This window comes from Chiloscyllium plagiosum, unplaced genomic scaffold, assembly GCF_037043375.1.
Source record: "Chiloscyllium plagiosum isolate Xiang-an unplaced genomic scaffold, Cpla_swu_hap1 HiC_scaffold_5, whole genome shotgun sequence".
Classification (NCBI taxonomy): domain Eukaryota; kingdom Metazoa; phylum Chordata; class Chondrichthyes; order Orectolobiformes; family Hemiscylliidae; genus Chiloscyllium; species Chiloscyllium plagiosum.
In genome coordinates, this window is record NW_028270143.1 from 58685528 (window position 1) to 58708758 (window position 23231).

General features: G+C 42.6%; 1 protein-coding gene across 10 annotated transcripts in view; it reads right to left on the reverse strand.

The window, feature by feature from the left end:
- cobl (cordon-bleu WH2 repeat protein) overlaps positions 1-22318 on the reverse strand; it is a 374039-nt gene extending 351721 nt beyond the window's left edge. For 4 of the 10 annotated variants that reach the window (XM_043690116.2, XM_087987212.1, XM_087987211.1 and 1 more), the window contains exon 1: positions 21621-21982. In XM_043690116.2, coding sequence (XP_043546051.2) covers positions 21621-21649 — 29 coding nt within the window. In that variant the 5' untranslated portion in view covers positions 21650-21982. Of the gene's footprint in view, positions 1-21300; positions 21448-21620; positions 21984-22021 lie in introns of those variants that run through there. The other 6 variants (XM_087987210.1, XM_043690119.2, XM_043690114.2 and 3 more) reach the window with 5 other exon arrangements.
- Between the last annotated feature and the right edge of the window lie 913 nt (positions 22319-23231).

The window sequence follows — 23231 nt, forward strand, 5'->3', positions numbered from 1 at the left end:
GTGGACAAGCTCTGGGGAATCAGAGTGTGTTATTCGCTGCAAGATTCCGAGCTTCTGAACTGCTCTTGAAGCCACAACACATGCATTTATATGGCTAGTTCAGTTGAGTTTTCAGTGAACGGTAATCTGCCAGGATGGTGATAGTGGGTGATTCAGTGACAGTAATGTCACTGAATGTCAAGGGGCAATGGTTAGATTGTGTCTCATTGGAGATGTTCATTGCCTGGTCTTTGTTACTTGCAATTTTTCAGCCCAAGCCTTGCTGCATTTGGACATAGACTGTTTCAGTAATGGAGGAGCAGCAAATGGTCCTGAACATCAACATTTTTCCAATGATCATCGCCATTTCTAACCTTATGACAGAGGGAAGGTTGTTGATGAAACAGATAAAAATGGTTGGGTCGAGGACACTATACTGAAAAACTCCTACAGAGATATCTGGATTTGAGATGACTGACCTCCAACAACCACAACCATCATGCTCAGATATGACTGCAACCTGGGGAAGGTTCTTCTCAAGATTCCCATTGACTCCAGTTTTACTAAAGTTCTTTGATGCCAAACTTATTCAAATGTGACCTTGATGCCAAGGGCAGTTACCTGCACCTCTGAAAATCAGCTGTTTTGTCCATGTTTGAACAAAAACTATAATGAGATTAGGAGCTGGGTGGTCCTAGCAGAACCCAAACAGAACATCAGTGCGTGGGCTTTTGCTGAGCAGGAGCTGCTCGATATTAATGCAACCTTTTATCATTTTACTAATAATCACGAATAGACGGATAGGCCAGGTTGAATTTGTCCTGCTTTTTGTGTATAGGACATTCCTGAGCATTTTCCACATTGGCAGGTAGATGCAAGTATTATAGCTGCACTGGAATGGCTTGACAAGGGGTATGACAAATTCTGGAACATAAATTTTCAGTACTATAGTCTTTGGACTATCTACTGCCTCCAACCATTTCTCAGAATCACATGAAGAGAATTGAACTGGCCAAAGACTGGTATCTAATGTTTGTGACCTCTGGAGGAGGCAGAGATGGATCATTCACTCAGCATTTCTGGTTGAACACTTCTGCAAATGCTTCAGCTTTATCCTTTGCACTGTTGTTCTGAGCTCCCGCAGCCTTGAGAATGGAGATATTTGTGGAGGCTCCTTTGTGATCCCTGTGCTTCCAGCCACTTGCCATTTCAATTTCCCATTACACTCAAACCTCATTTTTTGACTGTCTGCAAAGTGCTAACAATGCTCAACTAAAACTGGAACCTACAAATTTGCTTTCATAAGATCTGAATATTCATCAGTCATTTTCTATAAAATAATGACTGAGAAACTTTAAACGTACCATTTGCAACTGGTCATTTCTGATAAAGAAAGGTTGACTATCTTAGTTTTCTCATGGAGTTCCTATCCCAATCAATGGGAATTTCAATTAGTACACTGAAAATAAATTTGCTCTCTGATGCTGACAGACTTGCTTCGTAAATTCATGACTCCCTATTTTTAACTCAGATTTCAAGAACATATAAATATTCATTTTTTTATTTCCAGTGCAGGTTACTGAGCTCACAACATTCCTGAAGTCACCTGATTTATGACAATCTAAAATTATAATGCTTCACATCCATTCCTTTACACTAATCTTTCATGAAGTTTTCAGAAAGTGACAAGTGCACAGAAAATAAGTCACAAACTCTACAAGTCGTCTGCCATAACTTCTGAAGAAGATGTCCAAACCCCAGGAGAACTGAGGCACTGTTTCAGCAGGCTTTCCACCAAAATTGTAAGAGATAGAGTCATAGAGATGTACAGCATGGAAACAGACCCTTTGGTCCAACCCGTCCATGCCGACCAGATATCCCAACCCGATCTAGTCCTACCTGCCAACACCCAGCCCATATCCCTTCAAAACTTTCCTATTCATGTACACATCCAAATGCCTCTTAAATGTTGCAATTGTACCAGCCTCCACCACTTCCTCTGGCAGATAATTCCATACACATACCATCCTCTGCATGAAAACATTGCCCCTTAGGTCTCTTTTATATCTTTCCCCTCTCACCCTAAACCTATGCCCTCTAGTTCTGGACACCACCACCCCAGGGAAAAGACTTTGTCTATTTATCCTATCCATGCCCCTCATAATTTTGTAAACCTCTATAAAGTCACCCCTCAGCCTTCGATGCTCCAGGGAAAACAGATCCAGCCTGTTCAGCCTCTCCCCATAGCTCAAAGCCTCCAACCTTGGCATCATCCTTGTAAATCTTTTCTGAACCCTTTCAAGTTTCACAACATCTTTCTGAGAGGAAGGAGACCAGAACTGCACGCAATATTCCAACAGTGGACTAACCAAAGTCCTGTACAGCCGGACCACGACCACTCAACTCCTGTACTCAATACTCTGACCAATAAAAGAAAGCATACCAAATGCCTTCTTCACTATCCTATCTACCTGCGACTCCACCTTCAAGGAGCTATGAACCTACACTCCAAGGTCTCTTTGTTCAGCAATACACCTTAGGACCTTACCATTAAGTGTATAACCTGCTAAGGTTTGCTTTCCCAAAATGCAGCGACTCACATTTATCTAAATTAAACTCCATCTGCCACTTCTCGGCCCATTGGCCCATCTGGTCAAGATCCTGTTGTAATCTGAGGTAACCTTCTTCGCTGTCCACTACACCTCCAATTGTGGTGTCAGCTGCAAACTTACGGCGGCACGGTGGCTCAGTGGTTAGCATGCTGCCTCACAGCGCCAGGGACCCAGGTTCAATTCCTGCCTCGGGCAACTGTCTGTGTGGAGTTTGCACATTCTCCCTGTATCTGCGCGAGTTTCCTCCGGGTCCTCCGGTTTCCTCCCACAATCCAAAGATGTGCAGGTTAGGTGAATTGGCCATGCTAAATTGCCCATAGTGTTAGGTGCATTTGTCAGGGGTAAATGTAGGGGAATGGTTCTGGATGGGTTGACCTTTGGAGGGTCACTGTGGACTTGTTGGGCCAAAGGGCCTGCTTTCACACTGTATGTAATCTAATAACTGTACCTCTTATGCTCGCATCCAAATCATTTATGTGAATGTCAAAAAGTAGAGGACCCAGCCCGAGCCTTGTGGCACTCCACTGGTCACAGGCCTCCAGTCTGAAAAACAACCCTCTTCTACCTTTGAGCCAGTTCTGTATCCAAATAACAAGCTCTCCCTTCATTCCCTGAGATCTAACCTTGCTAACCAGCCTCCCATGGGGAACCTTGTCGAACACCTTACTGAAGTTTACCACTCTGCCCTCACCAATCCTCTTTGTTAGTTCTTCAAAAACCTCAATCAAGTTTGTGAGACATGATTTCCCATATACAAAGCCATGTTGACCATTCCTAATCAGTCCTTGCCTTTCCAAATACATGTACATCCTGTCCCTCAGGATTCCCTTCAACAACTTGCCCACCACCAACATCAGGCTCACTGGTCTTTAGTTCCTTGGCTTGTCCTTACCACCGTCCTTAAACAGTGGCACCACGTTAGCCAACCTCCAGTCTTCTGGCACCTCACCTGTGACTATCGATGTTACAAATATCTCAGCAAGAGGCCCAGCAATCACTTCCCACAGAGTTCTAGGGTACACCTGATCAGGTCCTGGAGATTTATCCACTTTTATGCATTTCAAGACATCCAGTACTTCCTCCTCTGTAATATGGACATTTTGCAAGGTGTCACCATCTATTTCGCTACTTTCTATATCTTCCATGTCCTTTTCCACAGTAAATACTGATGCAAAATACTCATTTAGTATCTCCCCCATTTTCTGTGGCTCCATACAAAGGCTGCCTTGCTGATCTTTGTGGGGCCCTACTCTCTCCCTAGTTATCCTTTAGTCCTTAATGTATTTGTAAAAACCCTTTGGTTAACTATATTTGCCAAAGTTAACTCATGTCCCCTTTTTGCCCTCCTGATTTCCCTCTTAAGTATACTCCTACTGCCTTTATACTCTTCTAAGGATTCATTCGATCTATCCTGTCTATACCTTACATATGCTTCCTTTTTTTTAACCAAACCCTCAATTTCTTTAGTCATCCAGCATTCCCTATACTACCAGCCTTTCCTTTCACCCGGACAGGAATATACTTTCTCTGGATTCTCGTTACCTCATTTCTGAAGGCTTCCCATTTTCCAGCCGTCCCTTTATGGCGAACATCTGCCCCAAATAAGCTTTCGAAAGTTCTTGCCTTATACTGTGGAAATTGGCCTTTCTCCAATTTAGAAATTCAACTTTTAGATCTGGTCTATCCTTTTCCATCACTATTTTAAATCTAATAGAATTATGGTTGCTGGTCCGAAAGCGCTCCCCCACTGACACCTCAATTACCTACCCTGCCTTATTTCCCAAAAGTAGGTCAAGTTTTGCACCTTCTCTACTAGGTACATCCACATACTGAATCAGAAAATTTTCTTGTACACACTTAACAAATTCCTCTCCATCTAAACCCTTAACACCATGGCAGTGTCAGTCTATGTTCGGAAAATTAAAATTCCCTACCATAACCACCCAATTATTCTTACGGATAGCTGAGATCTACTTCCAAGTTTGTTTCTCAATTTCCCTCTGACTATTAGGGAGTCTGTAATACATGTTTAAAATCAGCATTATTTGAAAAGTGAATACAATACGTTAGGATATTTTAATTTGCATAACTACACAATTATCCAAAAGAAAATTGTTCGGAAACCACTCAAAAGCTTTTATTTTAGATTGCCACGTCAAACCAACTTGATTTATCAGTACCCTTGCAATTATTCAGATCCAATTATTCTTACATAAATATATGTATATTAGTCTGCCAGTGAAGGATATTACAAAATAGTGCCTTGATTAAAGTTTCTTTGCCTGAATTTCCCTCTTTCGCAAGAAAGTTTTACTGCTGGGACATATTGGAATAAATGCCAGAAACCTATGACATCACAAAAAGGCCATTTTACTAGAGGCTAGACAATAAGCATAAACAGAATATTCACCCTTGGCCTGATAAAGGAGATAGGCAGTGAAGAGAGAAGAACAAATTTGAGGTCATATATTATGTTGTTGTCAAATGCATGGCAGTCAAGGTGACTGCATGACAAAAAGGAGTGATGACTTGCCAGAGTTTGAACTCCAGGGCAAGGTCTTTATGCAAAACATAAATAAACTATTATTTTGACTGGCATTAGTTAGATCAGCCCACTGTGATTTACGTGGGATAAATACACAAGAATTATTGATGCCACTTAGATACCAATGCAATTACTTCAATCAGCTAAAATTCCTATTGACACGTGGAAACTTTGGTAAAGAGGAATAATATTCAAATTTAACAAGAAACAAGTACTCCTGCATTTCAAATCACGCAAATTTACAAAGTATTCATGTCAATTTTCAAGCAAAGAAGCCATGTTAATAACACTGGTCTCATCTCCTTTACAATCATCTAAAGTCACATCAAAATCCATCGAAAAAACCATTTCACTGAATGAAAAGTGAGAAATTACATTGTGAGAGTCAGGAGACATTCATAAACAAATCTTTGTATTGTTTGGAACTGCTCAAATATATGAGTGAATGTTTGCAATACTGGAAGCTATTCAATGTTTCATGTCTGTGTCTGTCAAGGGCAAATCAAAACTAATCCAATCCACACCACATTTCAGATACTTCCCTTCCCAACCTGACTACTTGGTACCAAAATCAACAAATATTCATTATAAGGCTCAAAGTATAAGCCCATAATGTCTCATAGATACCTGACACTCCACTTCCTGTGAAGATTCCATTTCTTTCTTCCAGTTTCTCTCTTACTGTCCCATCTGATGGTGCAACCTTCCTGACCAACACTTCTGAATTGGCCTTTTTTAACTCAACTAATGATTTTCTTTCCCACCCATATCATGGTTGCAGGGCCCTCAATCATGTCCATCGCATTTCCCAACACTTTCCCCTCTCACTCCTTCCCCTGCTATGATCTAATCCTTCACCGTCCAAGTTCAATGGATTGTTCTCTGTCATTTCCTCCATCTCCATATAATATCAATGCCAAACACATTTAAAAATGACATAAGATGTAAATATTTTACAGAGAGGATGATTCACATATGGAGTGAATTTCCTGAGAAAGTGGTGAATGTGAGTACAATTACAACATTTAAAAGACATTTGTATAGATACATGAATAGGAAAGATATGCGCCAGGAATAGGCAGGTGGGACGAGTTTAGTTTGGGATTATGGTCAGCGTGGACTGGTTGTCTGTTTCCATGCTGTATGACCCTATGACTCTATGACATCCTTTTCTCCCCTCCCCTTTCAGCATAGGATGGTTCCCTCCAAAGTAACGTAATGTACTCCTCAACTGCCCTCCTCCCCTCCAACAACTACACCGATTCCCACAGCACCTTTTCATACAAGTGCAGGAGATCTCGTGCCTATCCTTTCATGTCATCTCTCTTTGTCATCCAACAGTCCTTTCAGGTGATAGAATGATTTACGTGTACTTCTATCAATTTAGTATAAAGTATTAGCTGGTGACTATGGTGTCTGTTTACAGACTAGGGAAACCAAATGGAGACTGGATGACTGCTGTGTGGAACACCTCTGTTCTATCCACATGGATGTTGATGTAATTCTTTGCCTTTTCTTCCACTGAAACACGACTTAAGTTCAAACCTCATCTTTCAATAAAGAACTTGATAGCCTTCAAAGATCAAGTGGGTTTAATAATTTTAAACTACAATCTTTGGCCCATTTTGTTCTGCCTTCTTTGCAGATTTCAGCTTTAGTTTATCTGTTCCTTTGCTTTATGTTCAGACGACAGCTCTTCATCATCCTTCAATTCACATCTCCCCTGGATATCTTTTATTACTTTATTTCTCCATTACCACTCCATTTGGCCCAGCACCATCAACTTTATCATTTAATTTGTCCTGTCACCCCGACACAGACCTTTCCTTTTATTCTTTATCCATCCTCCCCAATTTCACCTACTTAAAACATTCCCAACTGTTCCCAATTCTGATCTAAGTTTGTGCTAGATTTTCAGAGTGATATGAGGTACCTGATTCCAAAAATCCCCCATTCCCAACTAGCCTAATTTTAATCGGTGTGCAATGAATGTGTGGGTAGTAAATGCTGCACACATGATCTGGCTGATTCCAGTGCAAGGGTAGGCATCTCCAAGACCTTCCTCAGTTATCAGCTTTGGGAATTGGGCCGGCATCTCCAGGACATCTGGTTCTTGGTGCCTCAGAGATGTTGTGCACTAAAGTCTGGATTGCGAAACCTTTTAAATAATAGTTTTATAAAGATCTTACCCAAGCTCTCCATGCCCTCTTCATGTTAACCTACTGCCAACTGATGCTATCCCATCTACCTTCCTTGGCCCCTTACAAACCCCATGCCAAATCAATTATAACTCATGTCTCATACACCCTCAATGGCTTTCAATGCCAAGTAATTGCACCTCTGCACCATTCACCAAATTTACACGATATAAAATTCAATGACTCCTAGAGTAAGAATGGCTTGTAAAAAGATCATTTTTAAAAAACTGGCACACCCACAATCATATAAACAAGTATCAATTATTTTTGACAAATAAAGTATTAACAACAGAAACTTTAAATGGTTGACACCTGTTAAAATTTAAGCAGATAAACAATAAGATATTGACAAGAGAAATCACAGAAGGAATAACTTGACTATAACCTCAGGGATGGTAATCAAGCAAAGTCAACTCTTCTCTGTATCCATGTAATGACTCTGGAAGTAAGAGGGCTTCCTTTCTAACATGCAATGAGGTGTAAAAGCAGTTTATCAGTGGACTTCCTTTTGCATACTGGACTCTAATATTGAATACATACGTGCATAATCACAGTTACTGTGGGTTCAAAGTGTAATTTCATGGCTTTCACCATTTTTATTGTCTTTCTTATTAATCTTCAGGGAGATTTAAAGCCGAATATACTTCATAACCATCTCTGTCCAAGAACGATTTAAAAATGTAACTATTAGTAGCTATCCTGATTTGTTACTTAAATCTGTTGCAGTTTCAGAATGTTGTCATTGTGAGTAGAAAAACTGGCAGTTCTGCTTCAAATCACCTTGCTAGTGCCATAAGAAGAAAATCCATAGGCTGTGTCTTCATTGAAAACACTATATATGGCCTGCTTCTTTATTCCTATCTATGGCTTTTTGGTTTTCATCAGCTTTCACCAGTTCTGATTGTCACTGGGTTCTTTTTTGAACAGTTGTACATACAGTTCTTCAACACTCCATCTCAGCTCCACTCTGCACTATGTCACAATCTCACAGGACAAGTTTTGCTTGCACGCTGCCTTGATTGAACTGACTTTAAAATTAATACCTGCAGTGTGTGCCTAATGTAAAGATCTGCTAGGCTACAGAAAACCATCTGTTACTTGTAATTTTTACTGGCTCTTGAAATCCTTATTCTTAGAAGTATTTTCATAAATTCTAGCTGTAACCTTTGACTTCAGCAGAATTATTTCATTTCCGTGGACGACATGGTGGCACAGTGGTCAGCACTGCTGCCTCACAGCGCCAGAGACCCGGGTTCAATTCCCGCCTCAGGCGACTGACTGTGTGGAGTTTGCACATTCTCCCTGTGTCTGCGTGGGTTTTCTCCGGGTGCTCCGGTTTCCTCCCACAGTCACAAGGATGTGCAGGTTAGGTGAATTGGCCATGCTAAATTGCCCGTAGTGTTAGGTGAAGGGGTAAATGTAGGGGAATGGGTCTGGGTGGGTTGCGCTTCGGCAGGTCGATGTGGACTTGTTGTGCCGAAGGGCCTATTTCCACACTGTAAGTAATCTAAAATACATTTGATTTGTTTTAGACTGAGCAAAAGTATTTTGCTACAAAGATATTCACTGTCTTTGACAATAGGTAGCACAGCCTGATAATTTTACACAGATATCTTCAAATTTGTTTTTTTAAACATAAGCATGACAAATTACAATGGAAAATGTCAGCAAAGAAATGAAAGCCAAAAGTACTATTTTGTAGAAAAGAACAGTCCTGCTTTAGGTTCTGAGTTAGTGTTGTCAAGACATCAGGCAATCAAAGACCCAAGGGTTATGAGAAATTGGTTCTTGGCATTATCAATATATTCAATAAAACCTGTTAACATCAATTCACACCCATCCCCCACCCTGACCAAAACAGATTATCCTGATCACAGCAAGCCATTAATTAAAATTTAACTAATGCCATGTTGAATAATTAATTCCATGCAGTTAATATGACAATCCTAAACCACAGTATGCAGCTGGCAAGGCATGCGGAGTTTTCTTTCTCTGTAACCAATGCTTAAGATTGTTTGTCAGATAGCTAGCTACACATTCCATCTGGGTCTTAGTCCAAAGACAAAGTCTTTCTTCCAAATATCACTTCTATGTCAACATTTCCACATTATACATTTTTCATGAGTCACCCTATGTAAGCTAACTAATATAATACAATGTTGACCCATTTTTACAAATAAATAATGCAGAATATTTTTCATTAATAAGTTACATTTTGGATCTTTAAATATTTTCAATACTATTTTTATTAAGGCCATTTTCTGTGCAGGTTATCCATGTGGGAGCTGTCAGAAAATATGACCTTTCATTAAGGGCCTCAGTCTTGCTTGTACATTTTGGTGACAAGTGTCAAATTCTGAGACTTTGCAATGCACTGAGCTTTTCCAGTTACATAAGTTTAATTTTTAAAGCAAGTCTGAGAGGGAAATAGGTAGCAAGGTAATTTTGGAAAAAAGGGGGAAGAGAAAAAAAAGAAACTCTGAAGATTGAGCAAATGGAGGGTTCAGGTGGGTGCAAATTAGGTGGTTCATAAGAGGAAGACATAGATCTAGTAATGGGACTGAGGTGCAATGGGGAAAGAAAAGGAATAATGAGAAACTGTAAGGGATGTAGTGGGAGTGTGGGTAGGAGCAGGGCTGGGGGAAGTTATATGAGTTGGTATGGAAAGAGAAGGGATCCATTGATTGTTATAGCTTGAAAGGGATTAGTTCAGTGGCTTTTCAAGAGAGCTAGGATGGATTTAGGAGGCCAAAAATTCTGTGATTCTAGAACATAAGCATTTATTTGGACAGGCATGGAATTATTGAGACAGTCAAAGTGTGTGGTGCTGAAAAAGCACAGACGGTCAGGCAGCATCCGAGGAGCAGGAGAGTTGACATTTCGACCATAAGCTCTCCATCAGGAATGTGGAGTGTGGCCCAAGGGGGCTGAGAGATAAATGAATAGCAGGTCAGGCAGCATCCAAGGAGCAGTGGAATCAAAGTTTTGAGCATAAGCCCTTTATCCTGATGAAGGGCTTATGCCAGAAAACGTTGATTCTCCTGCTCTTTGGATGTTGCCTGACCTGCTGTGCTTTTCCAGCACCACACTCTTGAAGCCAAATGAATACTGTGGCTATAAGAACTGGTCAGAGTTTAGGAATTCTGCAGTGAGTAACTCGTCTCCTGACTCCTCAAAACCTAACTACCATTTACAAGGCACAATTGTGATGGAACACTTCTCATTTGCATGGTTGATACCAGCTCCAAGTGCACTCCTGTAGTTTGACACCAACCAAGGACCATCTCTCCACCCTGCAGGCACTCTGCCTCTGTTCCTGACGAAGGGCTTTTGCCCGAGACGTCGATTTTCCTGCTTGTCGGATGCTGCCTGAACTGCTGTGCTTTTCCAGCGCCACTCTAATCTAGAATCTGGTTTCCAGCATCTGCAGTCATTGGTTTTACCATCCACGACAATGCAGCCTACCTGTTTGGCACCACAGCCACAAACATTCACTCCCTCTACCACCAATGTTCAGTAGCAGCACCATGCACCATCTCAAGATGTATTGCAGAAATTCACCAATGTGCCTGAGATAGCACCTTTCAAACTCTTGACCAATGACATTTAGAACAATAAGGGCAACAAATACATGGGATGATTACCCATTGCCAGTTCCTTTCCAAGACACAGATCATCCTGACTTAGAAATATATCACTGTTCCTCCATTAGTTCTGGATCAAAATTCAAAAACTCTCTACCTAACAACATTGTGGATATATCTACACCAAATGAAGTGCAATGATCCAAGAACCTAGATTAGAGTGGTTCCGGAAAAGCACAGCAGTTCAGGCAGCATCCGAGGAGCAGGAAAATCAATGTTTCGGGCAAAAGCCCTTCATCAGGAATAGAGGCAGAGTGCCTGCAGGATGGAGAGATAAATGAGAGGAGGGTGGAGGTGGGGAGAAAGTCGCATAGAGTACAATAGGTGAACGGGGGTGGGGATGGAGGTGATAGGTCAGGGAGGAGGGTGGGGGAAGATAGCAAAGAGTACAATGGATGAATGGGGGTGGGGATGAAGGTGTAGGTCAGAGAGGAGAGTGGAGTGGATAGGTGGAAAAGAAGATAGGCAGGTAGGACAAATCATGGGACAGTGCTGAGCTGGAAGTTTGGAATTGGGGTGAGGTGAGGGAAGGGGAAATGAGGAAACTGGTGAAGTCCACATTGATGCCCTGGGGTTGAAGTGTTCCGAGGCGGAAGATGAGGCGTTCTTCCTCCAGGTGTCGGCTGGTGAGGGAGTGGCGGTGAAGGAGGCCCAGGACCTCCAAGTCCTCAGCTGAGTGGGAGGGGGAGTTGAAATGTTGGGCCACAGGGCAGTGGGGTTGATTGGTGCGGGTGTCCCAGAGATGTTCCCTAAAGCGCTCTGCTACGAGGCATCCAGTCTCCCCAATGTAGAGGAGACCGCATCGGGAGCAATGGATACAATAAATGATATTGGTGGATGTGCAGGTAAAACTTTGATGGATGTGGAAGGCTCCTTTGGGGCCTTGGAAGGAGATGAGGGAAGAGGAGCAGATTTTGCAATTCCTGCGGTGGCAGGGGAAGGTGCCAGGACGGGAGGGTGGGTTGTTGGGGGGGGCGTGGACCTGACCAGATAGTCACGGAGGGAATGGTCTTTGCGGAAGGCGGAAAGGGATGGGGAGGGAAATATATCCCCGGTGGTGGGGTCCGTTTGGAGGTGGAGGAAATGTTGTCAGATGCTTTGGTTTATGGAATGTGAGAACCACGGGGCTTCTGTCCTTGTTACGGTTGGAGGAGTGGGGTCTGAGGGCAGACGTGCAGGATGTGGACGAGATGCATTGGAGGGCATCTTTAACCATGTGGAAAGGGAAATTAGAAAGGGAAAAAGAAGGAGGCCATCTGGTGTGTTCTGTGGTGGAACTGGTCCTCCTGGGATACGGTGGAGGCAGAGGAATTGGGAATGATTCAAGAAGGCAACTCATCACCAGCATCTCCAGTGCAGCTGGAGGTGGACAATAAATGCTGGCCCAGCCAGCGAAGTCCATATTTGCTAAATCAAGTAAAATATAATGGCGTACCCAAGGATCAGTTTTGAGTCCATGACTGTTTACAGAACGACCCTCATCTACACATGTGATCACCTCCTTCAAAAATTGTATTGAATTTGTTAGGTATGACCTCGGTCTGACTATCCTTGATCAGAGCTGAAAATGTGTTGCTGGAAATGCGCAGCAGGTCAGGCAGCATCCAGGGAACAGGAGAATCGACGTTTCGGGCATAAGTCCTTCTTCAGGAATGAGGAACGGTTGTCCAGCAGGCTAAGATAAAAGGTAGGGAGGAGGGACTTGGGGGAGGGGCGTCGGAAATGTGATAGGTGGAAAGAGGTCAAGGTGAGGGTGATAGGTCAGACTGGGGTGGGGGCGGAGAGGTCAGGAAGAAGATTGCAGATTAGGAAGGCGATGCTGCTTCTGTGCAGAGGAGATGACCTAGGGGGTGCAGTGAGAGAGGGACTCACTGAAATCTTTGTAGAGGGAGGAAGAGAGCTTCTTCAAGGAAGGCATCCTTGTAAGAGGATTCGCAGTAGGTTGAAATCTTTGAGGAGAAAGTGAGGTCTGCAGATGCTGGAGATCAGAGCTGAAAATGTGTTGCTGGAAAAGCGCAGCAGGTCAGGCAGCATCCAGGGAACAGGAGAATTGACGTTTCGGGCATAAAACCTTCTTCAGGAATGAGGAAAGTCAACCTACTGCGAGATGATGGTGATGTAATTTATGTGGATTTCAGCAAAGTCTCTGACAAGGTCCCAAATGGGAGAATGATAAAGAAGGTACCTTGGCAAGATGGTGTTATGAACTAGACCAAATCCCTTCAAAATATTTAAGATAGTCTAGACTCGAAGAAAATGTAAGGTATGTTTCCAGATGCAATTTGATTGGTCAAACTACCAGAGTTAAAGCAAAACACACTTTACTCATTCCCCAATAGTTAAAATACAACAAAAAAAAATGAATAGGTATAATTAACTTTATTGGAAAACTTAACAGAATAATAGACACATTAGCTATTACTAAATAACTGTTCCCATATAGGAACATCCAGTAAATATACCCTTAGAAAAAAACAAATTCAGAGAACAAATTGTCTCATATGCGACTCCCATAGATCCTACAGAACTCCCAGCTCTTGGCTGGGACCAAGAGAGGGAAAGAATAGCTTTCACTTCTTCAAGACCCCAACAGCAATATCAAACCTAAACTCCCTGGTTCTGTCGGGGCTCAATCACACCCATTTAGAATGTGTCTATTGTTAAAAAAAAACAAGACCTCACAAGCTGCTGCTCGCCATCCCTCGTTCAACCTCATTTAAAAAAAGGGGCAAAATAACCTCTTAAAGCCATAGTATCACTACAATGGATACAAAATTGGTTTGTGAAAGGAGACAGAGTGTGGCGGGAGAAGGCTGTTTGTATGAATGGAGGCCAGTGACCAGTGGCATACCACAAAATCAGTGCTGGGTCCCTTCTTGTTCATGATTTTGATAAGTGATATAGGTGAAAATGTGGTGGGTGGTGCTGGTGGTGGTAAGTAAAACTGTGGATGACACGAAGATTAGTCAGGTGGTTAATAGTGAGGAAGAACTTGTTAGGGTGCAGAAGATGTTGGTCAGATGGATAGATGGATTAACCCTGATAAATGTGAGGTGATTCACTTTGGAAGAAGTAATAAGACAAGGGAGTACTCAATGAATGGCAAGACACTAGGAAGCTCAGTGGAACAGAGTGATCTTGGGCAGCTTGTCCACAGATCCCTGAACACAACAGGATAGGTTAATAGGATAGTTAAAGAAGACACATGGGATGCTTGCTTTTATCAGTCATGGCATACATTATAAGAGCAGGAAGACTGGTTTGAAGCTGTACAAAACTTTAGTTAGGCAGAGCTGAAGTCTGGTCTTTGACTGCACTGGAAGGGGTGCAGAAGAGACTCATCAGGATGTTGCCTGGGATGGAACATTTTAGGTTTGAATAGAGGCTGGATAAGTTTCAGTTGCTGTCTTGAGAGCAGAGAAGGCTGAAATATATAAAATTATGAGGGCCATGGATAGGGTGGATAAGAAGCAGTTATTTATCTTAGTTGAAGAGTCATTAACAAGGGGCATTATTTTGAAGTGAACAGCAGGAGGTTCAGAGGGGACTTGAGGCATCCAGAGGTTGGCGGTAATCTAGAATGCACTGTCTGAGGTGGGGTTAGTACAGGCCAGGAAACGTAACGACCTTTATAAAGTATATGGACTCATAACATTTAAGACTATGGGCCAAGTGCTCGTAACTGAAAGTTGTGTAGCTAAGTTGGCACAGACTCAATGGGTAAAAGGACCACTTCTGAGCTGTATGACTCCAAGTTTTACTTTCTATCAAGAATGACTGACATGTCATAGAGTCATACTCATACAGATGTACAGCACGGAACCAGACCCTTTGGTCCAACTTGTCCATGCCGACCAGATATCCCAACCCAATCTAGTCCCACCTGCCAGCACCTGGCCCATTTCACTCCAAACCCTTCCTATTCATATACCCATTCAGATATCTTTTAAATGTTGCAATTGTACCAGCGTCCACCACTTACTCTGGCAGCTCATTCCATACAGGTACCACCCTCTGCGTGAAAACATTTCCCCTTAGGTCTCTTTTATATCTTTCTCCTCTCACCCTAAACTTATGCCCTCTTGTTCTGGACTCACCAACCCCAGGGAAAAGACTTTGTCAATTTATCCTCGCCTTGCCCCTCAAGATTTTATGAGCCTCTATAGGGTCACCACTCAACCTCCAATGCTCCAGAGAAAACAGCCTTAGCTTATTCAACCCCTCCCTATAACTCAAATCCTCCAACCCTAGCAACATCCTTGTAAATCTTTTCTGAAATATTTCAAGTTTCACAACAACTTTCCGATAGGAAGGCGACCAGAATTGCACGCAATATTCCAACAGTGGCCTAGCCAATGTCCTGTACAGCCGGACCACAACTTCCCAACTCCTGTACTCAATACTCTGACCAATAAAGGAAAGCATACCAAACACCTTCTTCACTATCCTATCTACCTGCGACTCCACCTTCAAGGAGCTATGAACCTGCACTCCAAGATCTCTTTGTTCAGCAATACTCCCCAGGACCTTACCATTAAGTGGAGAAGTCCTGCTAAGGTTTGCTTTCCCAAAATGCAGCACCTCACATTTATCTAAATTAAACTCCATCTGCTACTTCTCAGCCCACTGGCCCATCTGATCAAGATCCCGTTGTAATCTGAGATAACCTTCTTCACTATCCACTATACCTGTAATTTTGGTGTCATCTGCAAACTTACTAACTATACCTCTTATGCTCACTTCCAAATCATTTATGTAAATGATGTAAGTAGTGGACCCAGCACCGATCCTTGTGGCACTCCACTGGTCACAGGCCTCCAGTCTGAAAAACAACCCTCCACCACCTATGTCTTCTATCTTTGAGCCAGTTCTGTATCCAAATGGCTAGTTCTCCCTGTATTCCGTGAGATCTAACCTTGCTAACCAGTCTCCCATGAGGAACTTCGTCGAACACCTTACTGAAGTCCGTGTAGATCACATCTACCACTCTGCCCTCATCAATCCTCTTTGTTACTTCTTCAAAAAACTCAATCAAGTTTGTGAGACATGATTTCCCATGCACAGAGCCATGTTGACTATCCCTAATCGATCCTTGCCTTTCCAAATACATGTACGTCCTGCCCGTCAGGATTCCCTCCAACAACTTGCCCACACCAACATCAGACTCACTAGTCTACAGTCCCCTGGCTTTCCTTACCATCTTTCTTAAATAGTGGCACCACGATGGCAAACCTCCGTCTTCCGACACACTATCGATGATACAAATATCTCAGTAAGAGCCCAGCAATCACTTCCCTAGCTTCCCACAGAGTTCTGGTGTACACCTGATCAGGTCCTGGGGATTTATCTACTTTTATGCATTTCAAGACATCCAGCACTTCTTCCTCTGTAATATGGACATTTTTTAAGATGTCACCATCTATTCCCCTACATTTTATATCTTCCATGTCCTTTTCCACAGAAAATACTGCTGCAAGATACTCGTTTAGTATCTCTCCCATCACCTGCGGCTCCACACAACGGCCACCTTGCTGATCATTGAGGGGCCCTATTCTACCGATAGTTATCCTTTTGTCCTTAATATATTTGTAAAAACCTTTTGGATTCTCCTGAACTCTATGTGCCAAAGCTATCTCATGTCCCCTTTTTGCCCTCCTGATTTCCCTCTTAAGTATACCCCTACTACCTTTATACTCTTCAAAGGCTTCACTCAATCTAACCTGTGTATACCTGACATATGCTTACTTCTTTTTCTTAACCAAAACCACAATTTCTTTAGATTAGATTAGATTACTTACAGTGTGGAAACAGGCCCTTCGGCCCAACAAGTCCACACCGACCCGCCGAAGCGCAACCCACCCATACCCCTACATTTACCCCTTACCTAACACTACGGGCAATTTAGCATGGCCAATTCACCTGACCTGCACATCTTTGGACTCTGGGAGGAAACCAGAGCACCCGGAGGAAACCCATGCAGACACGGATAGAACATGCAAACTCCACACAGTCAGTCGCCTGAGGCGGGAATTGAACCCGGGTCTCTGGCGCTGAGAGGCAGCAGTGCTAACCACTGTGCCACCGTGCTGCCCACGGTCATCCAGCATTCCCTATACCTACCAGCCTTTCCTTTCACCCTAACAGGAATATACTTTCTTTGGACTCTCGTTATCTTATTTCTGAAGGCTTCCCATTTTCCAGCCACCCCTTTACCTGCAAATATCTGCCTCCAATCAGCTTTTGAAAGTTCTTGCCTCAAACTGTGGAAATTGGCCTTTCTCCAATTTAGAACTTCAACTTTTAGATCTGGTCTTTCTTTTTTTCCATCACTATTTTAAAACTAATACAATTATGGTTGTTGGCCCAAAGTGCTCCCCCACTGACACCTCAGTCACCTGCCCTGCCTTATTTCCCAAGAGTAGGTCAAGTTTTGCACCTTTTCTCGTAGGTACATCCACATACTGAATCAGAACGTTTTCTCTCCATCTAAATTCTTAACATTATGGCAGTTCCAGTCTATGTTTGGAAAGTTAAAATCCCCTACCATAACCACCCTATCATTCTTGCAGATAACTGAGATCTCCTTATAAATCTGTTTCTCAATTTCCCTCTGACTATTAGGAGGTCTATAATACAATCCCAATAAGGTGATCATCCCTTTCTTATTTCTCAGTTCCACCCAAATAACTTCCCTGGATGTATTCCCAGGAATATCCTCCCTCAGTAATAGCTCTAATACTATGCCTTATCAAAAACGCCACTCCCCCTCCTCTCTTGCCTCCCTTCCTGTAGCATTCGTATCCTGGAACATTAAGCTGCCAGTCCTGTACATCCCTGAGCCATGTTTCTGTAATTGCTATGACATCCCAGTCCCATGTTCCTAACCATGCCCTGAGTTCATCTGCCTTTCCTGTTAGGCCTGGTGCATTGAAATAAATGCAGATTAATTTATCAGTCCTACCTTGTTCTCTGCTTTGTCCCTGCCTGCCCTGACTGTTTGACTCGTCTTTGTTCTCAACTGAACCAGTCTCAGATTGATCTCTTTCCTCACTATCTCCCTGGGTCCCACCCCATCACCTTACTAGTTTAAATCCTGCCGAGCAGCTCTAGCAAATCTCCCTGCCAGTATATTAGTCCCCTTCCAATTTAGGTGAAATCCATCCTTCTTATGCAGGTCATTTCTACCCCAAAAAGAACTTCCAATGATCCAAAAGTGTGAATCCTTCTCCCATACACCAGCTCCTCAGCCATGAATTCATTTGCTCTATCTTCCTATTGCTGCCCTCACTAGCTCGTAGCACCGGGAGTAATCCAGATATTACTACTCTAGAGGACCTCCTTTTTAAATTCCTGCCTAACTCTAAATCTAAATCTTTTCCCTTTCTGCTGGCCCCTCTACCCCTTGAGAACATTCTACACCCTCTCTGAGACATCCTTGATCCTGGCGCCAGAAAAACAACACATCATTCTGATTTTTCACTGCTGGGCACAGTTTGTCTGTACCTAGGACTTGAGAGTCCCCTAACACAATTGATCTCTTGGAACCCGATGTACCCTTCGTTGCATTAGAGCCAGTCTCAATACCAGAAACGTGGCTGTACGTGCTTTGTTTCCCTGAGAATCCATCACCCCCGACATTTTCCAAAACAACATACTTGTTTGAAATGGGGGTAGCCACAGAAGACTTTTGCACTAACTGCCTACCTCTCTTACCTTTCCTGGAGTTAACCTATCTATGTGACTGTATCTGCAACTTTTCTCCCTTCCTATAACTGCCATCCGTAACATCCACTTGCTCTTGTAAATTCCTCTGTCTCCCCAACTGATCTATTCGATCTGATCGGATTCGTAACCAATGGCATTTATTGCAGGTATAATCCTCAGTAACCCGTAAACTCTCCCTAAACTCCCACATCCGACAAGAGTATATCACTCTACTAAAGGCCATTTTTGCTTCTTTCAATCTACAGATCCATAAAATAGCACTGTCTTATTCCACTAAGAGGTAAAGAACATAATTTCCTTACAATATATTATCAATGCAGGTCAGCCACAGATTCTATCTTAGGCTGATTGACATGAAACTCGGCATCTGAGTGCTTTGCTTTCATAGGAGTTATCAAAAACAATGAATATTTTGAAATTTTTGACAATTTTGCACAGTAATCACTTGTCCAACATTTAAACATTCTGTAATAATTGTATAGTTCCATGAAAATTTCCTGACTTCTGTTACTAATCCATAGCCCTACAAAAATACAACTAGAAAATTGTATAAAAGAACAAAGATCAATGAAAATTTACAGCCCAGGAACAGGGCCTTCGGCCCTCCAAGCCTGTGCCGATCCAAATCCAATGTGTAAACGTATTGCCCAATTCCTGAGGATCTGTATCCCTCTGCTCCCACCTACTCATGCATCTGTCCAGATGCACCTAAAGTGAATCTATCGTGCCTGCCTCTACTGCCTCTGCTGGCAACGCATTCCAGGCACTTATCACACTCTGTGTGAAGTACTTTCTACATGTATCCCCCTTAAACTTTTCACCTCTCACCTTGAATGCGTGACCTCTCATTATTGAATCCCTCACCCTGGGAAAACGCTTATCTCTATCCACCCTGTCTATATATCTTGTAAACCTCAATCAGGTCCCACCCCATCTCCTTTTTTTCTAATGAAAACAATCCTAACCTACTCAACCTCTCTTCGTAGCTTGCACCTTCCATACCAGAAAACATCCTCGTAAACCTTCTCTGCACCCTCTCCAAAGCATCCACATCCTTTTGGTAATGTAGCGACCAGAACTGTACACAATATTCTAAATGCGGCCGAACCAAAGTCTTGTACAATTTTAACATGGCCTGCCAACTCTTATACTCAATACCCCATCTGATGAAGGCAAGCATACCATATGCCTAAGGGCCTGTGCCCGAAACGTCGAATCTCCTGTTCCCTGGATGCTGCCTGACCTGCTGTGCTGTTCCAGCAATAAAGTTTCAACTTTGATCTCCAGCATCTGCAGACCTCACTTTCTCCTCCTTCTTGACCACTCTGTCTACCTGTGCAGCCATCTTCAGGGTACAATGAACCTGAACTCTCAGATCTCTCTGCTCATCAACTTTTCCCAAGACTCTTCCATTTAGAATTTGACCTCCCAAAATGCATCACCTCACATTGTCTGGATTGAACTCCAAGTGAGAAACTACATATTACTCAAGGTCAATGCCTAAACCTGGCCTGACAATGCAATGGCTAAATGTAACTTTAAACCACACACAGCTCAGGTGATTCCATGTTAGATTTTAAACTTAACTAATATCTCGAAAACTGATCTCACATGGAGCAAAATTTGGAAGTTATAAGAGTCTTCAACTCCTCACAATCTGTTAAGACTAGCAAATAATTCTTGGTGACACTTATTTGTGCACAAATACAGGTAGCTGCTTTCTGACCTTTGGCACTCACTTCTATGTACAAGATTAAATTAGAGAAAAGGAGCAAAAACACAAAAAACAGCTGTTTTAAACATTAAGCAGAAAGCAAAAGGAATTCCTTCAACCAAGAAATAGAACAAGGGTTAATAACCTTCCAGTATATATTATCAAAAACTACACTATTAGAAAAACGCAGCTGAAAGAAAATAAACCTTATTTAAAGAGGATGTGTACAACTCCCTGATTATAAAGCATTTGCTTTGCCCTCGAAAATAAACATTTTAAACAACGGAAATAAGTGGCTTCCTTTGGGCAAAACCTTGAATATAAACACACTAACACTGTCTTATCATTCAAAAATAAATATTTTCCCAAAGTAAGAAAGGAAACCAAAAAAAGAAATCGTTTGTGTATTTTGATTGCGATGCAACTTGGTGAGTGTCACTGGTTGGCAAAGTTGTTAATGATTGTAGTTTGTCGTTCATTATGATTTAAAACATTTTAGCAGCGTATGAATCTCAATGTCCAAAGTGCTCAATTGAAAACAATGTTCTAATGAACTACATTAAAATTGCATTCTACCCTCACACTTCAGAAACCTGGTTGTTGGCGTATTCACGTGACAAGATGTGGCAGAAAGTCGCGACCACATGAACATGATCAAGAATCAATAAAACACAAAATGTAAATGTTAAGAATTGTACTCTCATGGAGAAAATAACGAGGAAGTTAGATTAGCTGTTACAGTCGCCGATCTTAAAATACGCAGAACTTATTTCCAGACTACCTCCGGGAGATGTCTGCGGTTTTATGCCAAGGACAAGGCCTGATCGGAGCTTTTAAAATGGATCTTGCTCAAGTTAACAGGTTCCTTTAAAAACAAACCTACTGGAATTAGTGCAGCAGTTCGGCAAAGTCCGGCTTCTATATGTAGAGCAGCTCGCTAGCCCGCCGCCTGCAGCCCCCAGTTTGACCGTTGACAGGTGTCAGCGCCGCCGCCATTACCGGGCTCGCGTTTCCAGGGAAACGGGCAAAGCCTGACCAACCGTTCCCAGGGCCAGAGATTACAGACAGTGTTTATTCAACACCTCCAAACCCCGTGCCCTTCATTCTCGGACTGCCGTATTTACTCAGCCGCCCACAAGTATTTCGCAGCTAAGTCTAGGTGTTTGTTGCACAATGAACTTTTTTTTTGAAACGTTAACATACCCGGCCGGCGCTCGAGCAACTGTCGCCATCCTCGCCGCCTCCCTGGCTCAGATCTCTCACTACTCCTTTTCTTTTTATGTCGTCCACATCCAACCCCGCTCCGGGTCGCCGCCAAGCTACGTTTTTCTAAAGTACAATGGGAACCAAACGATCAGAAATCACTTCTTTTCCCCTAGACTTTATGCGAGGATCTGCGCACGGAAAATGCACTTTGTCGCGTGCTCGCAACTAACGGTTCCAAAAGTCCGGGTCACAAATTTGATCGTCTCTTCTTTCTAATTCTCGTACACACACGCACGACAACTGTCTGCAAATTTTAGACCAGTGAATAAGCAGTAAACTATGTGCAATCACCGCACATCAGTCACTGCCCAGATCCTACTCCAAATAGAGGCACTTACACTGGCAGCAATTTCACACGGCAACTCTTCTCGCCTTCCCTCTCCTCTCATTCGTTCCCTCAGCGTCCTTCTTCATTAATGAATGAAAATAAAGCGACTTCAGTATTAAGGGCGCCCTTCCCTCTCCGCCATCATCTCTGACCCCGTGCATGAAATTAACCGCCTTCCTCGGGAATATACTGTCAATCACCGCTTTGTGCGACCCAGGCTGGTATCGGATGCGGGTCGAAGTTGTGCTGTACATAAGTACTTTGCGGTTATGCAGTATTCAGAATGTTTTCCTCTGATCATGATTTGATTGAAACACATTGACTGCATAGTTTTGGAATGCAAGTTTTAAACGCATTTTTTTTCTGATCTCACACGAAGTGCATCTCTGATCAAATAAAACTGTGATCATTTTAATTATACCATTAACATGCTACTTAATTCATTCTTAAAAAGAACTTTAGGGATCGCCTATATTCATATGTGGATATCAGTTAGATAACATCATTAAGAAATTAACGCATACATAAGGCATAAGTTACAATGGCCACGGTTGACAGCTCGACGACGAGACACTAGGAGTCTTGATTCTGGATTAGTGGTGCTGGAAGAGCGCAGCAGTTCAGGCAGCATCCAAGGAGCTTCGAAATCGACGTTTCGGGCAAAAGCCCTTCATCAGGAATAAGCGCGCCCAACATTCTTTCCATGTTTAATAAACTCATACCAGCAGCAAGGAGGAATGTTATCTTTCTTTTTCTTTCTAGCTTCTCGAACATTCCCGAAACATTCCCGATTTTAATCACTTTGGCATAAGACCATAAGCAATATGAGTGGAAGTTAGGCCATTTGGCCCATTGAGTCCATTTCGCCATTCAATCATGGCTGGGCATTTCAATGCCACAATGCACTATCCCCGTTTCCCTTAATTCCTTGCGAGATTAAAAATTTATCAGTCTCTGCCTTGAAGACATTTAACTTCCACTGCGAAACAAATCTATGATGTCTTGCATCTTTACAATAACAGATATCTGCATTCCCTTGATTCTGGTCATATCAAGAACACAAATTTTAAACGCAAACCGTGGAGTATTTTAGAATTAGAATCCCTTCAGTGTGGAAACAGGCTATTTGACCCAACAAGTCCACACTAAGAGTAACCCACCCAGAGCCATTTCCCTCCACCGATTACTCGAGACTTCCCCTAACTAATGCACTGAGCCTG